The following is a 22,084-nucleotide window of genomic DNA, read 5'->3' on the forward strand; positions in this document are numbered from 1 at the left end:
AGCCGTAAACTACACAAAACATTGGCATTTTTTCAGACGGCAGATCCTCAGCTATTTCACTTCCTGCCCTCCATCTGAATTTCGCGCTCTCGCGATGCAGCAGCGTGACGTCACGTGAAACAGGTAACTTCAATTAGAAGTTGGGTTCCTGTTTATTATTTTTATGGATTGGTTTCACTGAACTTATTTCTTATATGTGTCTCTCTTCCTCAAACATAGACAAACGTATCACACATTATGCCGCAATTTTAGAAACTATTTTATAGTTATACAGACTACTAGGACATGTAGCTTAATGGTGAAGGTGATTTCACCAAGAAGTAGGCTACAACATGTTTCACGAGTTCACACGTACATGAAATCAGATGTAGTATTTTAAGCGTATTTGGCACGCTGTCCAGGGGAGGGCTCCGAGCTCGGAATTTGGCCCGAACCCAGAGTAGCTACTCCCCCTTTTTACTGGGATAGAAACCAGCCGAGAGTGAGGTGATGGGGTGGTGGAGGGATGCTGTGAAACTTGTCATGAGACAGAGGTGAGGAAAGGCTTTATTTATACCGGCTTCCTCTTGTGCTGATTGGTTGATTACCTGAACCTGCTCCTCCCGAACTTTGTTACATAAAACTTCATTTCTGGAGAAACATCTTTGTGGAACAACATTGCAGTCAACCAATCAGATTTGAGGGACAAATTTACAGTTTATGTCCAGTTTAGAATTAAAACCAGGGTTAGGTGCCTCTACACTAGGTGTTATTCACCTATCATTTCCCTCTTATTTTAGGGATAATTTATGGGTAGGGATAGGGTTAGGGTTAGGACTAAAATTCTGGACATGAATGTTGTTCCAGGATCAACAACATATTTGGATCCAGGAACATGACTTACTTGTCAAAATCACAGTGACCGTAGCTAGCTCAATACAATTGCTCTGCACCTTTTCTCACCAGAGAAAGAAAGAAAAAAAGGGTGGGGGGAATTGGCGCACTGATTATAGGCTCACTCTCACGCTCATCAATAGGCTACTCAATACACGCCTACTCAATAGCGCGAGATGATCGCGTGCCAGTCGCGCGACTGCAGAAGAGCAGCAGCAGTGCGGACGGACGCGCGCTCGTTCGGTGCTGCATTGCAGTGGTATTGACATGATGTGCGTAAAAGTGGACCATGTTGCATAATCAAAAGCGACTCTTTCCTCAAACTGCGCTTTGTAAAAACCCGAGGCGAGGATGGGAGAGGATGGGGGAGAGGATGGGGGAGAGGATGGGGGAGGGGTGGGAGTGTAGCAGAGCATTCTTAACCCAGCGTGTCGCAGTGAAACGTGAGAGAGGGGAAGGAAGGGCACTTTCAAAGCAAAGACAAGCACCAAACAGAGTCCACAGACTTAATGAGGTTATCTGTCACGGGATAACCACGCAGTGACAGGTACCTATGGCAAGCCGTTTTAATGTGTTTCTTTAAACTTAGCCTACTATCATTTTTACGTTAGTGCTTTTTTTAGGCTACTTCAATTGTGACTAGTATTTTTTTCTTCACATTATCTCAGTAGTGGGCTATTACTTAATTTTTTACTAGTCATTATCTAAAATGTGACAAATAACTATTCTGCTGTCACTGGTAACAAATTATCTTTGAATTAAGATCTACACTGAAAAAAGAGCCAACTTTCTTTTTTGGAATCAATTTTAATTTGTTACAGATAAATGTTTTTGTTTTGTTTTTCTCATGTTACATATTTATGGTTTGGTTCAGACCTTAAACTTTTAATAATAATCAAACATATGTATTCTCTTCAAGACAAAAGATTTTGCCTATTATAAAGACCACATAGCCTACCTTAAAATATTTATTTAGACATAAGCCAAAATGTTATTTAATGTAGCTCAATATAATATATATTTTTTTCTTTTTCCAACTTAATTTTATCATAAACAAAAGCTGGAGAAAAAGTAAAAATTTCACTTAAAATAAAAAGCAATTTGTTAGCCAATGTTGAATTTACTTTACTTACTGACAACTTTGAAAGACCTTTATTTATTGTGATGTCTTTTTAAAATATGCATCATATTTTCTGTTATATTTACTAAACACCAGAAAAAATGAATAAAACAACAATAATATCAGTATATTTAAATGTTTCTTTTATTTTTTCTATGGTATGGTATGAACAAAACAGACACTTTAAATAAATCTCACAGTCATTTCACATTTTTCAGTGTATCAGCTCTTCACTTCTAACTTGTATATATTTCCAACTTTTGCTGTTACCTCCAGTTTTACAAGTAAATATTCATTCAGTTCCAGAATTATTGAAATCAAAAATGGCTACTTTGCTGTTAAGTAAGATTACATTTACAAGACAGTCCAGGTTACTAACAAAAAATAATTATTTGTCACTGTTGGGAAAATGACTAGCCGAGAAATAAGTAATAGTGATGGAAAGTAGTAGTGTACATAAAGTGTATAGTGCGTTATTAGGGATGCCACCATTCACACTTTTGGAATAAGTAGGCCTACAGGTTTATTTTTCACTTCATCACATTTTAGAGCTAGACTCAATGCAAAATGTCTTTTCTCATGCTGTCCCTCCCTATTTTGCTGAGTTCTGTTGCAGACAGTCATAACCTGTTCAAATTGTTCTGACCTGCATAAATGGGGAATGCCAGCACGAATAACTCTTCAGGGACGCTCTACACGGCGATGGCAGAGATGAATATGACATGTGCACGATATTTATAAGACATTTCAAACACATAATTCTCTTTCTCTTATTCTTCCAGTTCTTCAATAATCAGTCAGCTCTCCTCTCCCCGCTCCCTCCTCTTTTTGTCCACTCAGCTCTCTGCGCTGAGAGCGAATAAATCAGTGTTTCCCATTTGGCTGCAGTCCAGAAGTGATAAATGCTCACAGAACAAAAATTCAGCAGAAACAGTTGGACCGTAAACCATCATCTCTCTCTCTCTCTCGCTCTCTCTCAGTCCCTTAATATTGATCTACATTCATGATCAATGCAACTGATGATCTCAGTGGGCGTTTCTGTTCATTGCTTGATATAATGACCCGCTATGCCTCCTTTGTCAAACTCAGACATGTATCTGCGTGATGAAAGAAATGAAGAAAAGTGGATGGTTGTTCATTTTTAAACAGAGAAAAAAAGACGAAATCACATTGTTGTGAAACGTCCTCCTGAACTGCTTCTACTCCTGTTCACTTTGATGACATACACTCTTAAAAATAAAGGTTCTTTATTGGCATTTACGGCTCCATGAAGAAACTTTGACATCCATGTGGCCTTTAAAATGCACAAAAGGTTCTTTAGATTGGAAAAAGGTTCTTTCAATTTTTAGCTTGTTATTAATGTCTTTTTTGGCCCTCTATCAGTTAAAAAAAAGAAAACTGTGTTTTGCGGAAGAACTTTGTTTTGGCTGTGCTTCGTCTCTCCATGACTGTGCAGAATATGACCCTTCACAATACACTGTAAAAAATATTGTTGGTTTAACTTAAGTAAGTTACCTGGTTGCCTTAATTTTGAGTTCATTGAAATTAAAAATTTGAGTTAATACAACAAAGGAAATTGGTTTAATAAATAGAAACTCAAATTATTAAGTTGATTTGAAAAAGTTTGTTTTTACAGTGTAGATAATGCTTTACAATGAACGAAAATGAATAAGAAAGCTATACATATGGCATAACCCGCCTTTTTAAAACCTTTATTTTTAAAAGTGTATATAAGAATTCTACTTTTCAGTTTGTAAGCATACAGTCTCCTCTCAGCAGAGAGAGCACCGGAATACCAAACCTTTTCATGGGTCAGTTGCATCAGTGCAGTTTTTAATAACACTACAGCAACAGGGAGGTGTTATGACTGTAGGGAGAACCTTTGCGCACTGCAGTGTTGAGCGAGGGTGTGTTTGAATCATGCAGAGTCATGTGGTGTGTCTTTGGCTTTAAGGTGTCCCCAAGGTCTTACTGGATATTGATTCTTTCTGGTGTCAGACAGCTTTTTGCATACACATCTTGAAAAATCACTCTAAGTAAAAAGAAAAATTGTGCTTAAAGGGGTATTATGCCCTTTGTTTTTGGGTGTACAAGAATACGTTTTCATGCTTGATTGTTCAAAAAACGATGTTTTTTTTAACATATTTTACATTAGTACAGCACCTCTCTCCCCAGTCTGGCTCGAACGCTGATTTCGATGAAGCCCCTTCATCTGAAATAAGAAATGTGTTGTGATTGGTTAGCTGGCCCAGTGTGTTGTGATTAGCAGTTTTCCATGGGAAAAAGGTGGAAAAGCATAATAGGACCCCTTTAAATGCAATGTTCTTGTCGCTATAATTACTTGTGTTGCAGAATGCTTTGGATCAAAATAACCTACTAAATGCCGCTTCATGCTTCTGGTGTGAATATAAAACGCATACCTGTCTTTTTCTTTCTAGCTATTCTTGTTTCTTTTGTTAGCATGGGAAGGGTGACCTCATGCATTCAATTTGTCAATGCAGAGCACTTAAAGTGATTGGCAAATGCCTAAAGCCGATGTTGTTGAAAAATGGTTAATGGTTATGTTATTGTGATTATTTTTATCATTCACATTAAATGAATTGTTTCTCAGAACTTTTCTTCTTAATTTTTTTATTTACTTTAAACCAACTGTCCACTGTGCAGTTAATGTATAAAGTAATCTTTCATGAGTTCACACAGGTGTCCTAGGAGAATAAAAACAGGTGTTTGACAACCATAAAGTGTCCTGATAATTCCCGATAAAGTGTAATTTTTAAGAGATTTCAAAAGTTTGGGGTCGGCAAGATTCTTGATGTTTTTCAAAGAAGTTTCTTCTGCTCGCCAAGGCTGCATCTAAAATACAATAAAACAGTAATCATGTGAAATATTACAATTTAAAATAACTTTTCTATTTGAATATATTTTAAAATGTAATTTATTCCTATGATGGCAAAGATGGATTTTCAGCATCATTACTCCAGTCTTCTGTGTCGTGATCCTTCAGAAATCTATTTTAATATGCTGATTTGCTGCTCAAGTAACATTTCTTATGCGGCTTAATATTTTTGTGGGACCCTTGATTCTTTGATGAATAGAATGTTCAAAAGAGCAGCATTTATTTTAAATTGAAATCTTTTGTAACATTAGGCCTATTTTTACTCTCACTTTTTTTCCGTTTAATGCATGCTAAATAGAAGTATTAATTTGAATACAAAAAAAAAAAAAAAATGTGAATGATTGTATTGTACATTTGATGTTTTCTTACCGAAATCACATTAATTTAACTACTTTAGATGTGACTGAAGTGTCCAAATACATTGCATTTTGAGGCCACTGTGCATCCAAGGTTAATGTGGGTGTGTTGTACCTGTAAAGGACAAGCCCAGTCTGAACCAAAGATTCTGAATCAGCACTTTCTCTTTAGAGACTTCGACGCCCAAGTCATGAGGTGTGAAGATCCATCCATCTTTCATTCTCCAGGTCTGACAGCATCTGTTACACGAAGCTTACAACAGTAGCGGAAGGATCACCTGCTAAGCATTGGCAGAGGCGCGTTTCACACCGGCACCTCCAATTAATTGCTCCGCTCTCCGGCTGGGAACGTGGGATGTTTTGATGGAAAAAGGCTGCTTGTGATGCACAGGGCTTTCACCGTCTTGCTGCAGTTCCCGTGGCTAACACTCTAACAGGCGCTGGGCGAGCAGGAAGAGACGCCTGGAGAATCAGGGATGCTCATAGTGGGTTAATCATACACATCCTCCACAACTGGCCCACGTCAACTTCCGAATCGGCACGATTGCTCGCTCCATCCGCGGACCTTTTGCAGGTATTTACATCGCATTTCTTAGGGTTTTTGGAGGTGCGCGGTCACGAGCAGGCGCTGTCCAGCGACGGTGGTGCTGAAAACGGCTTGTGTATTAGATACTGCCGAGCCTTTGCGGCGGGGGTTCAAGTAAGGTAATGCACCAAGACTACTGAGGTCGAAACGACTGCTAACGCAAAACACTTTGTAGAGATCCTAGCGAGCTTGGGCCATATGACTACTGTCCTGCACTGGATTAAGGGAGTCATTGGTCGCTAAGTACAAAGTTACCTTCTGGATCTCTGACCCCCGGAAGTTGATAGGTATATATTTTTTTTAATCTAAAATACGCACGGTGGTGATAGACAGTGACGCAAATGAATTGAATTAGCTCAGCACTGTGGGTTTGCTAGTATGACAGGCTAATTGTCGCTATCAGCATCAGTCGCACGGAGGGATTTGATGATCTGTCACTGTGGAAGATGTGAGTGACATTTGCTCGATTATTTTAAGTCAAAGACCAGCGATGAAAGAAAATACATGTGCCAAACCGGTTTCACATTGCACCTTCTGAGCTGAAGGACAAAACGTTCTGATCAAGTTGTGCATGCTTTATTGAGCTGCAGTCTCGTCAATTTATTAAGTCTACGCGTAAAATGTGTTATGTTTATGTATAAAGGATAGATATTAATATTTTAAGCGTTTCATTTATTATCGTCATTATTATTATTGAAACCAATGTTTATTTTAATTACAGATCTGGCAGTAAAACAATATCTGCTCTCACGTTTTTGAAGTGCCAAGGACAAGGACAAGAACACTTGAAAAGCCATCATGAATTTCCTGATGAAGGCAGCTTTGGGAGGTGAGTGTATATTCCCATTAGAAGATTAAAGTTGCAATGAAAGACTTGAATCAGTGCTGTAGTGCTGCAGCAGCGGTCACGTGCGCGCTCCCTGAAAGTCGTTCGCTGTTCAGCTTTACGCACCAGAGAGAAGGTTATGCTACTGTCTGAAGCAACACTAGTCGGCGTTGGGCTTCTCTTGCCGTGTCAGAGACACACTGTATACCTCTGTTTGGAGGACACTGTCCCGTACAGTATGCCATTTGCGTCTCATCATCATTATTAGGCGCTTTCTACGAATGGGGTACAGAAGACCTGAGATTTTTTTTTCTACCTTTCGAAGAAATTGTCCGTGGAAGAAGGTTCTTAACCTTCAGTCTATTCATTTATTGTCTATATTAATTAAAGATCAAAATTACTTAGACCAATTTTATTAAATTAAAATAAACAATGGCAGAATGGCTAACAGGGTTACACATTTAGTCTAGCTAATTTTTACTAAAAAAACAAAATTCTGGTAATAGTTGAATGGTTAAAGGGATAGTTTAATAATAATGTAAATAATTACTCACGGAACACAAATGAAAATCTTTTTGATGAAATCTGAGAGCTTTCTGTCCCTCCGTTGACAACTACGCAACTACCACTTTGATGCTTCAAAAAGTTCATAAAGAGATCTTAAAACAAATTCATATAAATTGAACCGATTAGTCCAAATTTTCTTAAGAGACACTATCGCTTTATATGAACAGCAGGTTGAATTTAGGCTTTTATTCAGAATATAAACATTCATCAACGCACACATCAGTTGTGGTAAACGTAAGTTCAAGCATGTTCACTTGACATGCAAAAAACCAATGAGGTTCATTCTCGTGTTGCGCAGCACGTTTGAGCTTCCGCAAAAACCAATGAGGTTCATTCTCATGTGTTACGCAGCGCGTTTGAGCTTCAGCAAGAACCAATGAGGTTCATTCTCGTGTTGCGCAGCACGTTTGAGCTTCAGCAAGAACCAATGAGGTTCATTCTCATGTGTTACACAGCGCGTTTGAGCTTCAGCAAGAACCAATGAGGTTCATTCTCATGTGTTACGCAGCACGTTTGAGCTTCAGCAAGAACCAATGAGGTTCATTCTCGTGTTGCGCAGCACGTTTGAGCTTCAGCAAGAACCAATGAGGTTCATTCTCGTGTTACGCAGCGCGTTTGAGCTTCAGCAAGAACCAATGAGGTTCATTCTCGTGTTGCGCAGCACGTTTGAGCTTCAGCAAGAACCAATGAGGTTCATTCTCGTGTTACGCAGCGCGTTTGAGCTTCAGCAAGAACCAATGAGGTTCATTCTCATGTGTTACGCAGCGCGTTTGAGCTTCCGCAAGAACCAATGAGGTTCATTCTCATGTTACGCAGCGCATTTGAGCTTCAGCAAGAACCAATGAGGTTCATTCTCATGTGTTACGCAGCACGTTTGAGCTTCAGCAAGAACCAATGAGGTTCATTCTCGTGTTGCGCAGCACGTTTGAGCTTCAGCAAGAACCAATGAGGTTCATTCTCATGTGTTACGCAGCACGTTTGAGCTTCAGCAAGAACCAATGAGGTTCATTCTCGTGTTACGCAGCGCGTTTGAGCTTCAGCAAGAACCAATGAGGTTCATTCTCATGTGTTACGCAGCACGTTTGAGCTTCAGCAAGAACCAATGAGGTTCATTCTCGTGTTGCGCAGCACGTTTGAGCTTCAGCAAGAACCAATGAGGTTCATTCTCGTGTTACGCAGCACGTTTGAGCTTCCGCAAGAACCAATGAGGTTCATTCTCATGTTACGCAGCGCATTTGAGCTTCAGCAAGAACCAATGAGGTTCATTCTCATGTGTTACGCAGCACGTTTGAGCTTCAGCAAGAACCAATGAGGTTCATTCTCATGTGTTACGCAGCACGTTTGAGCTTCAGCAAGAACCAATGAGGTTCATTCTCATGTGTTACGCAGCGCGTTTGAGCTTCAGCAAGAACCAATGAGGTTCATTCTCATGTGTTACGCAGCGCATTTGAGCTTCAGCAAGAACCAATGAGGTTCATTCTCATGTGTTACGCAGCACGTTTGAGCTTCAGCAAGAACCAATGAGGTTCATTCTCATGTTACGCAGCGCATTTGAGCTTCAGCAAGAACCAATGAGGTTCATTCTCATGTGTTACGCAGCACGTTTGAGCTTCAGCAAGAACCAATGAGGTTCATTCTCATGTGTTACGCAGCACGTTTGAGCTTCAGCAAGAACCAATGAGGTTCATTCTCGTGTTGCACAGCGCATTTGAGCTTCAGGAAGAACCAATGAGGTTCATTCTTGTGTTACACAGCACGTTTGAGCTTCAGCAAGAACCAGTGAGGTTCATTCTCGTGTTACACAGCACATTTGAGCTTCAGCAAGAACCAATGAGGTTCATTCTTGTGTTACACAGCACGTTTGAGCTTCAGCAAGAACCAGTGAGGTTCATTCTCATGTTACGCAGCGCATTTGAGCTTCCACAAGAACCAAGACAGAATTTTCATTTTTGGGGTGAACTAACCCTTTAAGCTTAACAAATGCAGTAAGTTTGTGTAAAAATCTACAAGAAATTTGAAAGATATTGCTCACTTGTTTGGTAACACTTTACAGTAAGGTTCATTAGTTAATGTATTAACTAACATGAACAAACCATGAGCAATACATTTGTTACTGTATTTGTTCATCTTTGTTAACTTTAGTTAATAAAAATACAGCTGTTCATGATGTTCACAGATTTTAATAAAGTATTAGTAAACGCTGAAATCAACATTAACAAAGATTAATGAATGCTGTATACGTGCAGTTCATTATTATTTAATGTTTACTAATGTACCACTTGGTTTCCCATCATAGTAAGGGTCCAAATGATGTCACTTCCTGGGTGTCACCAATTTTAAGTAATGTTACATGTTTAGAAATTGGCGAAAAATCATGTGGGAACAGGGTTAGACACAGCTAAATATTATGTTTTTGTTCAATAAAATTAGATTTTTGATTTGAATTGATTTTAAATACATTTTTCAAATTATGTGCTTATAGCTACTTTTCGTGTTCGGCTATTTTTATGCAATATAATAGTTTATTAAAGTCACCCTGAAATCAAAATTATTTGTATGCAATATTGCCTCATTCTAAATGATTTTTTTGTGCACATCATTATTATTAGTATTTTTTTTTATTATTATTAATGTGTACTAGTAATTTATTTTACCCTCCCTTTTATAACATCTCTTCTCTGATGACGTGTTTACTGGCATGAGGGTGGGACAACCTGTCACTCACGTGAAATCACAGCAATAGCAATATGGAAGAAAAGACTATCGCAACTTCCGTTTCATGATGACTTAAAATATCTAACAATTATTTCTGGACTGTGCCATAGGATTCATACCATGAAGTACCATATAAATACCATGGTGCATGAATATAGAGGCAAGGCTCTGGTTCATATAATAATGGACCATCTCTCACCTTCAGTATGCCTAATGTGAAAGCTTGTTTGTGTGGAGTGATGTGGTCCTGTGATGTGGATGCCCAAATGGCCATGCAGTTCAAATATTTGCTTCAGCGCTTTCAGACGCGAGCTGGAGTGTGTTTACAGTAGAAGAGCTGATGTCACCACTGGAGCGAGGCCACAGAGCAGCTGACAGCAGCAGAGGACAGTGTGAAGAGCACCAGCTGCCCTCACTGTTCACAAGACTAAATATTTCAGTCTCAGAGCAGTATATTAAGGACAGTGAGTCTTCAATCACAGACTTGTGTGAAAATACCAGCTTTGTTTCAACGTTTCAGAAGGAGAACCATTTCGATGCCATCTGTCGAGGGGTACAAATCTGGAAAAGAGCACATGCAACACCATATGTTAACACTGTAAAGTGAACCAGACTGGTGAATTTTTGTTTCACCATGTCTATATGGTTGCTGTTGCTCTTTTTTTATATACTCTCTTTTTAAAGGGGTCATATAATGTCATTTTTGTACAAGCTAATATGATTCTTTAGGGTCTAAATTAAAAGTTTGTAATATACTTTAATTAAAAATTCTCATTAGTATTGTAAGAAAACACTCATTTTACCTGGTCAAAAACAGCTCTGTTTTCAGCACGCCGTTTCAGTGCATGTGTCTTTAAATGATAATGAGCTTTGCTCACCCCGCCCCTCTGTTCTGTGCGTAACCATAACGCGTCGTTCATTATAAACGTGGGATTATGAATTATATTGATAACGTCGTACATAGAAAACATGCCATAATGTTTCCTGAGTGTAAAAATAGCCACATTCATCGTGAAGCGTGCAAGCTATTTGCAAAGATTAATATAAAGATTAATATAAAGGTCAATAAAACGTTACACTCACTTGTTCTTCTGGAGGTTCAGCAGGAACACGAATAGTTGGTACTGATCCTTTTTTCAGGAGCAGCTTCTTAGCAAAAACAGCTTTATACTGACCCTCGTTCGTAAAGCAGTCTGGTGTGTGAAATGATTCGCGCAAACATGACAGCATTGACGTTGATCGTGGGGAATATTCCCTTCGAAAACAAACTCAGCCACTGCGTCTTCAGCGGTTCGGATTTAGAAACATCATCAATATGACTGCTGTGTTCGTTATTACACCCAAGAACAGAACACCACAATCGTTAGACGCCATTCTACTCAGCACTCCAGCTATCAACAATGAACGTGCCGGTCGGCAGTATTGAAACGCTGCTGTCAATCAGCCATCGTGGGAGGGGCGTCGATTTTGTGACGTCACAATATCGTACAGCTTGATTTGAGACAGGAGGAAACATATAAGAAGATTAAAAAAAAAACACTGGATGGATTTTTATCATTTTAAGATGGTTGTGTACAGGCACTGCCAACACACATTTCAGTACAATCAACTTGTAAAAGTGCATGTACCATTATATGACCCCTTTAAAGCTAAAATTCAAGGATAAAGGACACTATGGATTAAATTTGCCCCAAATTCACTCACAGGAGTCAAGAACATGACTTCCATAGACATACAATACACTGAAAAATAAACAGGCTCTCAAGAGCGCATACAGACACAGAGAGCATATACATATACACTTATACCATACACAAATACCACCCCCCCCTCCCCCGAAAGTTGGTCCACCAATTGTTATTTGATCTCAAAGTAATACAAAAATTAAAAATTAAAAATAAAAATACTGTATTTGGTTAACCTAATAAGATAAAAGATACTTGGAAAGTTCTCAGGCAATCCAGCCACTTATGGTGTTACAATATTTTTTGGTCTATTTTATTTTCTTACCTGTTTTGTGTTTGGACATCTCATTCTTTATGCGTTCACTCTCCTTCTCCCTTGATTTTGCACTAGTTTAGAACATTCTTCGCCTTGTGGAATGTTCTGATGATGCACAGTTTGTGTTTCAGTGGGTGGTGAGAGCCAGACCACAGAAATTGTTGATACATAGCACTCCCCCTCTTCTTCACATCACACAAAGCCAGATCATTGGCGCATATATCCTCGTTTCACATTTCAGACTTCGCTGAAGACGTCTTGGGAGATCTGAAACTAATGTTCTCTCAGTACTATAGAGGCAAGGTGACATTCCCTCTGTATATTTTTGGAAGTGTGTCGAGGCCTCCCCGGGACAGAGGCAGTGGTACTGTGACCAGTCCATAAATTATTCCTGTTCCTGCTAGGATGCTCTACAGTGTTACTGTTTAATTCCACAGACAGTACTTCATTCAGTGGTTGGATAGATTGTTCATCTGATATTTTTCTCTGATGCTGTGGAATGTGTGTGCGCCTCCAGGTTAGACCAGCTCTGGTGAATGTATTATTTATAAGTACACTTTTGGGTTGGGCTTTTTTGGCTTCGTCATCATTTTATTTTTCTCCTGATAAAGTGGGATGGTGTTTTTCAGTTTATAGCAAACCAATGTCATTTCAGAACTTCCAAATATACACCACCATTCAAAAGTTTTTGGGTCAGCAAGATGTTTTTGTATGTTTGTCTTGGAAAGAAATTCATTTTATTCAGCAAGGATGCATTAATCTGATTCAAAAATGACATTTATAATGTTCATCTATTTCAAATAAATGCTGTTCTTTTGAACTTTCTATTCATCAACAAATCCTGAAAAAAAAAAAGTGTTACTGTTTTCATCATTGATAATACTAAGAAATGTTTTTTTGAGCATCAAGTCCAGCATATTAGAATGATTTCTGAAGAATCACGTGACACAGAAGACTGGAGTGACTTTTCAAAAACTTTTGAATGGTAGTTCTCCTACACTACCTAAATTATAGGCTATTAAAACAACAATATACATTTTAATTTATAACATAACTCATCTCTTATCTGTTTGCAGGAGGCCCCCCTGATGTTGGTAAAATGCTGGGAGGAGAGGAGGACAAAGACCCTGAAGCAGAAAAAGAGAAGGAAGAGGAGAGACAGGAAGCTCTCAGACAGGAGGAGGAAGAGAGGAAGGCCAAACACACCAAGATGGAACAAGAGCGGGAAGTCATAAGACAGGGCATCAGAGACAAGGTTAGAGCAAGCAGTAGAACATCTTACATAAAGCCATCATTATCAAATGCCATCTAGTTTCATTTGCTTCTTGGAAGATAATCATTAGCCATCCTTAAAGTCTCTGCCAAACCTTCTAAAGTCAACTCAAGTCAATATTCATTAAAGGGACAGTTCACCCAAAAATCATTTACTCACCGTCATGTCGTTCCAAACCTGTATGTCCTTCTTTCTTCTGTGGAACATAAAAATAAATTTTGAAGAATGTTGGTAACCAGACAGTTTCAGTTCCCATTGACATTAGCAGACTGTTACACCTGGCATTAAGATGTGTTTTGGCCGATCAGAACACAAGTAGACGAGGGAGACACATACCCGTTAACACCTGGTGTTTTAATCCGTCTCTTTTGTCCACTTTCAACCACTTCTGTCCTGGGGCCGGTTTCACAAATCTATTTTAGACCGGTCTATAGTGTTAGACAAGTCTAAAATTTGCTCATAGACTAGTCTAATGCAAGTTAGACTGTTTCACAAAAATAAAGACTGACTTAATTTAGACCAAAAAAATGACACACCTTACCCCCAGGCTAACTTAGGTCTAAGACTATATGTTACCTTGGCAACCAGCAGTAACAATCAGTTACATTACAAACAGCCAAAAGAAAAGGGAAAATGGCTCATAATTTAAACATTTCTTCTTGTTACTACATTCTCCGCTAAATTTCACAAGTAAAATGTCCTTGTAACTGTTATACTCCTCCAACAAATTTTTTCCACTGGGGTAAACTGCACTGAGCGGTTGAATGCGCTTACTCGATCTGCCATGTTTTTTGTTTTGAAAAGTGTCTTATTTTACCCAGAATGCATTGCAGTGTAGTCCTACTTAAGATAGTCAGAGTCTTAAGTGCTTTGTGCAACGGTCTGATTTAGATGTCTATCTGAAGTCTGAATATCTACTATATAAGCCATAGTCAAAGTCTATCTTTGTGAAACCGGCCCCTGATTTCTTCGAGGGGAGGGTCTATGGGCGAGTAAATGTATGTTTGTTTGTTTTTTCAGATCTTTCGATCTAATGGACAAAATAAGCTTAAGTAATTTACATATGAACGATGAAACAATGGAAAAAGCATAAGGAGAGCAGCAGCTTTAGTTTCTGCTCTGACAGCCGCAAGACCACGCCGAACACTAAGTGCGTGCAGGAACGGCGAGAGAACATTGTGCTTGATATGTTTTCCGTCTTCCACCCAAACTTGGGTCTTCAGCCGACAAAGTTTAAATCCCGTCTGGCTATAGTGCGCTTCTCATAATGTTTACGCATTAGGTCAGGTGGAGAATAGGCGGTCTTTTGTGGCTGTTCAGACACATTCGACCACATGAGCAATTACACTATGAAATCAATGCGTTTTCAACTAACTCTGTAAGTGGTCAAAAGTGGACAAATTCAAAACATTTACACCTGTATTTAGTGTCATCCACTTGTGATACGATGGACCAAAATGCATCTTAATACCAGGTGTAAACAGGGCCTAAATGGGCAAAAAATTCAATGGAAGTCAATGGGAACCAAAACCGTTTGGTCATCAACATTCTTCAAAATATCTTCTGTTATGTTCCACAGAAGACAGAAATTCATTCAGGTTTGGAACAACATGAGGGTGGAGTAAATTATGACAATATTCATTTTTAGGTGGACTATCCCTTTAATGACCATCAAAAAAATGCTTAAAATACCCATTTTAAAATTATTTAAATAAAATAAATGCACACAACTTCCAGTTAGTTTTGTTTGGCAATATCTTGCTAAACTTGGTATTTTGAGTATGATAATCATTCAGTACCATATCACATACCATTCAAAGGTTTGGCCACATTAACTTCATTGAGTTATTAGCATGATTGAAATGAGAGTTTCTGTAGCTGTAAGCACTTTTATGGCCTAGGTAATGTTTTTTATTATACAAATATTTGTAATTTTTAACATTTAATGTCATGTTCTATGGTTGTGTATCAGTACGGCATCAAAAAGCGAGAAGTGGCCGAAGCCGAGGCGCAGGCGGCCATGGAGCAGGCGAGCGAAGGCAGTCTGACCCGTCCAAAGAAAGCAGTACCATCCGGCTGCGGAGACGACGACGAGGAGGAAAACATCATGGACACGATGATGAAGTATCTACCGGGCCCGCTGCAGGACATGCTCAAGAAGTAATACTCTGAATAATCTTGAGCACACCCAGCTAGATATTATTTTAACGTGTACTGACTTCGGCGGGAAGAGAGCACACTAGAGCAAAACACCATTTACCTTTCACACATTTCGATTCGTGAGGATCTTTAGATATTAGTGACCGATCAATCAAGCGAGAGGGGTTAATTATCAGAATATAAGCCATATTTTATCTTTGCGCGGAAACCTGAAATCACATCATCTCTTTGGCAGTTATTTATTATCCAATACGTAAAAAGCAATATATATATGCATGAATTGTTCGAGTGTCTGTTCCACCTGTCCGTGTTCATTTAGCGTTCGAAATGAGGAAAAAGTATCGTTAACTTTGTTGAAGACATTCTAGTCTTGCATGTGTGTGTCCATAGTGTTTGTGTGCTCACTGACATCTTGTTTTGAGATTGCGATCAGATAAAGGCGGCAATAACATTTTCCCACGCTGTAAGCTAAATGACAACAACCTTTATACATTTGTCACTATGCCATTTAGCTCATTCTGGTGAATCTCGTCACTCTCGCACTGTAGTATCATCAGTCTGGAACATGTAATGCCTCAATTCAGTTTAACAGTGTTGTCGAGATGCGTTTTCACATCGTCATTGCGCTTTACGTCAGATTTACGACTGAAACTCAGTTTCACAGGGACACTCTATGTGTTTTGAATGGACTGTAATTTCTCTGTTTGGAGCCATGGGGGAATTTTTGTCTGTGACCTACAACATTCTCAGCAATAATAACATATTCTGTTTGCTTGGCTTGCAGTAAAACAAGAAATAAAATCGTATGAATTGTATGAATGGCTCTAATGTTTTAAAAAAAGATGAAAAGTGATATGTCTGTCTCAAGAATTGATGTGTATGGCACTACAATAAAACAGTCACACAAATCTAGTGTTTGTGTTTCAATACTGAAAACAGAATTTAATGGAATTTGGGATATTTCAATATTTTAAGAGGAAATGTGTAGTTAGCATGATGTACGTTTGATTTTATGAACAGATATTAGGCAGATTGAGAGACTAATATATATACACACACCGATCAAATGTTCGGTGTTTGGGATTTTTTTCGAAAGAAATTAATATTTTTATTCAGCAATAATGCATTAAATTGATCAAAAGTCGAAGACATTGTTAATGGTACAAAAAATTTTTTTAAATACATGCTGTTCCATTTAGCATTTTCTATTAAATCAAAGAATCCTGACAAAAATGTATCATGGTAATTATTACTATTGACAGTAACTAGTGCAAAATGCCCGTGCAAAATCAGTTTTTGTGTGTGTTTTTAGTAATTGTTGGTTTGGTGTGTTTGAGTGCTCATTGTTACAATTACACAGCAAAAGTTTAGTGACTTTTTTTTATTTGTGCATGGTAGAAAGCACACAGTGAACTCTGAGAAAATGCTATGCTTGAGCAAACAGTTTGTGAATAGGCAACTACAAATGATGCCCGTGAAAGAGACTGTGAACGCATTGAATAGGATATGTTTAGTTGGTGAATAGCATAGGCTACTATTACATAGTAGCAATAATGTTAAGCGCACCAGAATGAAATATAATATTCAGAAGTAAACAGCATAGCTGACTTACAGATTCAGTTAACATCCACAAATGAATAAGCGGATCGATTCAGGGAGCAGTGCAAAGTGCCCGTGCAAAATCAGTTTTTGTGTGTGTTTTTAGTAATTGTTGGTTTCTTGGTAAAGAAAACACATTTTTACTCAAATTAATCAAAATGGATTTATCACGTTCTGGAACCAAACTATAATATTCAGAAGTAAACAGTGTAGCTGACTGAGTGTTTATGTCAGAATGTTTATTTTTAAACCACAACCTTCTAAAAATGATATATTTAACGATATCTTTTGCATTTCTCATCCAAACAACGTCAAACTTGGCACTGCACTTACTCGTGCCCGTGGCAAGACACCTGGCGAGTTTGAAATCCATCGGACTAACGGTTCGAGAGATATGCGAGTAACAGACAGACACACAGACAGACAGACACACAGACAGACGTTTCTGTAATTTATAGATAGATAAGAAATGTTTGATTGAAGGATCATGTCATTGTCACGTGACGAGTAATGATGCTGAAAATTCAGCTTTGTATCACAGTAATAAAGTACACTTGAAAATATATTAAAATAGAAATCAGCTATTTTAAATTGTAATAATATTTCACAATATTACTGTTTTACTGTATTTTCAGCCTTGGTGCGACTTCTTTCAAAAACATTAAAATAAATCTTACTTACTCCAAACTTTTAAATAGTAGTGTATAGGTACTTGCATGTTAATCCAATTTCACACTGCAGTAAACTAAAAATAAAATTTACATTAAACAATCACATACATTTTAAACTTGAAGAAAGCACAAAAAGCACAAAGTCTCAAATGATGCTAACACATGAAGCCTACAGATTCTTTGTATCTGAAAAAGGTGCGGCCACCATTAATACACTAAACCATAAAGTGGCACTGTTAGTCAAACTTTTATGAGCATAAATATTTAAATAGCATTCCCGGTATGAATGTGATCACTGAAAAAAAAAAAAAAACTTTTCTGCTGAGGGCAACATTTCCACGCAACTTTTTCAATCTTTATTTACTCAATAAACCACATACAGTAAGGTGCACTAACAAAATGTACATTATGTGCACCAGCCCAGGTACTCTATGGCAATGGTTATGGGCCTGCTTCCAAACACGGGAACAAGACAATCAACAGTGAATTTTCCCTTTTTGGTTCTGAACAAGACAAATGTCCTATAAATGTTCTGTCCTTTAAACAGTAGGAAAATGTTTACATCCATAAAACATACAGACTTTTACTGTACTGGGAGAGTGCAAAAGGAGTAAGGCCTGATCACGGACAAATATCTGAGAAAAACACACACACACACACACGCCCTGCTAAATCACTGCACATGCAAGATTGCAAATGATGCCTAGTCTCACGAAATCTGCCAAGAAATAACCAGGTCACATTTTATCTCAAAAACAAGATGCATGAAATGCTAATTATATTTAGCAAAACAATTATATTATTTAAATTGTTAAGTACAATTGTGTTGTTTGTAATGAACTTTGACCTAAAAACATTACTATAATGAGAATTCAGGAGAAAATGTGCTTAATTGCATGATGCCATCACAATACTTAATACTGGCATGGTAATTTGATAAATGTATGTACTGTACATCCATCTGGTACTGTTCGCGTGTCAGTGACTGATTTATTTTTTACAATTATTTCAATGAAATGATTGTACTACATTTTAGTTCTTATTTAAGTTTTATTTTATTTTTATTTAATATTTTGTATTTTTAGAGGATTTAATGGTACTAAATGTGTATATATATATATACACACACATACATACAGTGGTGTGAAAAAGTGTTTGCCCCATTGGTAAATATGATCAAATATTGCTGTAAAAAATAAATCTGCATTTTTAATCCTTTTGATATTTTATTTAAAAAATTAGCAAAAATCTAACCTTTCATTGAATTGAAATAATTGAAAGTGGGGGGAAAATCACATTATGTTTGCTGCCAAAAAAGCTAATGTTTTTGTTTCATCTGACCATAGAACCCATCCCGTTTGAAGTTCCAGTAGTGTCAGTTACTTTTCAAATGTTCTATGGTCAGATGAAACAGATGGCAGCAAACACTTAAGATGGGTTTGGTGCACACAGGGATAAAAAAGTACCCCATGTGTAAAATGAAATACTCTGCTGTATCTTTAATGCTGTGGGCCTAAATTTCTGCCAGAAGTCCTGGACATCTTGTTCAGATACATGGCATCACGGATTCGATCAAATACCAACAGATAAAAAATCTAAACCTGACAGCCTGTTCTAGAAATCTTATAACGGAGAACAGGATGAGAGATTCTGTATGGAGGAATGGTCTCTGATCTCTTGTCAGGTGTTCTCCAAACTCATCAGGCATTATAGGAGAAAACTCAGAGCTGTTATCTTGGAAAAAAGAGGCTGCAAAAAGTATTTAATAAAAAAGCAAACAATTGTTCCCAACGTGTTTTGGAGAAAAACATTTATTTCATAATGTGATTTCCCCCTCACTTTCAATTATTTTACTTCAATGAAAGGTTAGATTTTTGCACATTTTTTACATAAAATATCAAAAGGATTAAAAATGCAGATTTATTTTTTACAGCCATATTTGATCATATTTACCAAGGGGGCAAACACTTTTTCACACCACTGTATGTATGTATGTATGTATGTATGTATGTATGTATGTATGTATATACAGTGAGGAAAATAAGTATTTGAACACCCTGCTATTTTGCAAGTTCTCCCACTTGGAAATCATGGAGGGGTCTGAAATTGTCATCGTAGGTGCATGTCCACTGTGAGAGACATAATCTAAAAAAAAAAATCCAGAAATCACAATGTATGATTTTTTAACTATTTATTTGTATGATACAGCTGCAAATAAGTATTTGAACACCTGTCTATCAGCTAGAATTCTGACCCTCAAATACCTGTTAGTCTGCCTTTAAAATGTCCACCTCCACTCCATTTATTATCCTAAATTAGATGCACCTGTTTGAGGTCGTTAAATGCATAAAGACACCTGTCCACCCCATACAATCAGTAAGAATCCAACTACTAACATGGCCAAGACCAAAGAGCTGTCCAAAGACTCTAGAGACAAAATTGTACACCTCCACAAGGCTGGAAAGGGCTACGGGGAAATTGCCAAGCAGCTTGGTGAAAAAAGGTCCACTGTTGGAGCAATCATTAGAAAATGGAAGAAGCTAAACATGACTGTCAATCTCCCTCGGACTGGGGCTCCATGCAAGATCTCACCTCGTGGGGTCTCAATGATCCTAAGAAAGGTGAGAAATCAGCCCAGAACTACACGGGAGGAGCTGGTCAATGACCTGAAAAGAGCTGGGACCACCGTTTCCAAGGTTACTGTTGGTAATATATTAAGACGTCATGGTTTGAAATCATGCATGGCACGGAAGGTTCCCCTGCTTAAACCAGCACATGTCAAGGCCCGTCTTAAGTTTGCCAATGACCATTTGGATGATCCAGAGGAGTCATGGGAGAAAGTCATGTGGTCAGATGAGACCAAAATAGAACTTTTTGGTCATAATTCCACTAAACGTGTTTGGAGGAAGAAGAATGATGAGTACCATCCCAAGAACACCATCCCTACTGTGAAGCATGGCGGTAGCATCATGCTTTGGGGGTGTTTTTCTGCACATGGGACAGGGCGACTGCACTGTATTAAGGAGAGGATGACCGGGGCCATGTATTGTGAGATTTTGGGGAACAACCTCCTTCCCTCAGTTAGAGCATTGAAGATGGGTCGAGGCTGGGTCTTCCAACATGACAATGACCCTGAAGCACACAGCCAGGATAACCAAGGAGTGGCTCTGTAAGAAGCATATCAAGGTTCTGGCGTGGCCTAGCCAGTCTCCAGACCTAAACCCAATAGAGAATCTTTGGAGGGAGCTCAAACTCCGTGTTTCTCAGCGACAGCCCAGAAACCTGACTGATTTAGAGAAGATCTGTGTGGAGGAGTGGGCCAAAATCTCTCCTGCAGTGTGTGCAAACCTGGTGAAAAACTACAGGAAAACGTTTGACCTCTGTAATTGCAAACAAAGGCTACTGTACCAAATATTAACATTGATTTTCTCAGGTGTTCAAATACTTATTTGCAGCTGTATCATACAAATAAATAGTTAAAAAATCAAATTTAAAAAAAATTTTTTTAGATTATGTCTCTCACAGTGGACATGCACCTACGATGACAATTTCAGACCCCTCCATGATTTCCAAGTGGGAGAACTTGCAAAATAGCAGGGTGTTCAAATACTTATTTTCCTCACTGTATATATATATATATATATATATATATATATATATATATATATATATATATATATATGTATACAGTGGTGGTCAAAATTGATGGCACCCCTGATAAATCTGATAAAAAATGGCTGTAAAAAATAAATCTGCATTGTTTATCCTTTTGATCTTTCATTCAAAAAATTCACAAACATTTCACAAGATCCAGTCGTGTCTGACCACTGAATATGCTGGAGTTTATTTTTGGAGGAGCGAGGAGGATTTTTCTTGAAACCCTCCCAAACAACATGTGGTTGTGTAAGGGTTGTTTGATTTTTTTTTTTAGGCTTTCTGACCCCCAAGACTCAACTAATCTCTGCAATTCTCCATCTGTGATCCTTGGAGAGTCTTTGGCCACTCAAACTTTCCTCCTCACCATCCATTAAGACAATATAGACACACGTCCTCTTCCAGGAGGATTCATAACATCTTTAGTTGAAAATGGGGATTTTCAATTCTTCAGATATTTTCTTACAGCCACTTTCTATTTTGTGATGCTCAACAATCTTTTGATGCACATCAGAACTATATTCTTTGGTTTTACACATTGTGATGGATGAGCAAGGGAATCTCTGGGAAGAGAGGGAAGTCATAGCTGGACAATTTCATGTTCCTAGTCACCCTGGTGTGCTAAAAAAGGTAAATATTAATGGGAATATACTTCAGAGATATTTTTTTCATAAAAAATTCTAGGGGTGCCAACAATTATGGCCAGCGTTTTTTGAAGAAAAACATTTATTTCATATAATATATATATATATATATGCAATAGTTATAACTAATTTTTTCATTTTTT

General features: G+C 38.0%; 1 protein-coding gene across 3 annotated transcripts; it reads left to right on the top strand.

Moving 5' to 3' along the window:
• The first annotated feature begins 5,492 nt into the window (after positions 1-5,492).
• On the top strand, positions 5,493-16,281 carry cplx2a (complexin 2a). Of its 3 annotated transcripts, none has more exons than XM_084099503.1 (4): positions 5,493-5,819; positions 6,553-6,660; positions 13,017-13,195; positions 15,186-16,281. In XM_084099503.1, exons 2-4 carry the CDS (start codon positions 6,630-6,632, stop codon positions 15,375-15,377), a joined length of 402 nt encoding a protein of 133 aa, XP_083955629.1. In that variant the 5' UTR covers positions 5,493-5,819; positions 6,553-6,629; the 3' UTR covers positions 15,378-16,281. The 3 variants fall into 3 exon arrangements, with proteins under 3 accessions (XP_083955629.1, XP_083955631.1, XP_083955630.1); XM_084099505.1 differs by having other exon boundaries at positions 5,733-6,118; XM_084099504.1 differs by having other exon boundaries at positions 5,816-6,279.
• Positions 16,282-22,084: the final 5,803 nt, after the last annotated feature.

This window comes from Abramis brama (genome assembly GCF_963993115.1).
Source record: "Abramis brama genome assembly, chromosome: 2".
NCBI classification, from domain to species: domain Eukaryota; kingdom Metazoa; phylum Chordata; class Actinopteri; order Cypriniformes; family Leuciscidae; genus Abramis; species Abramis brama.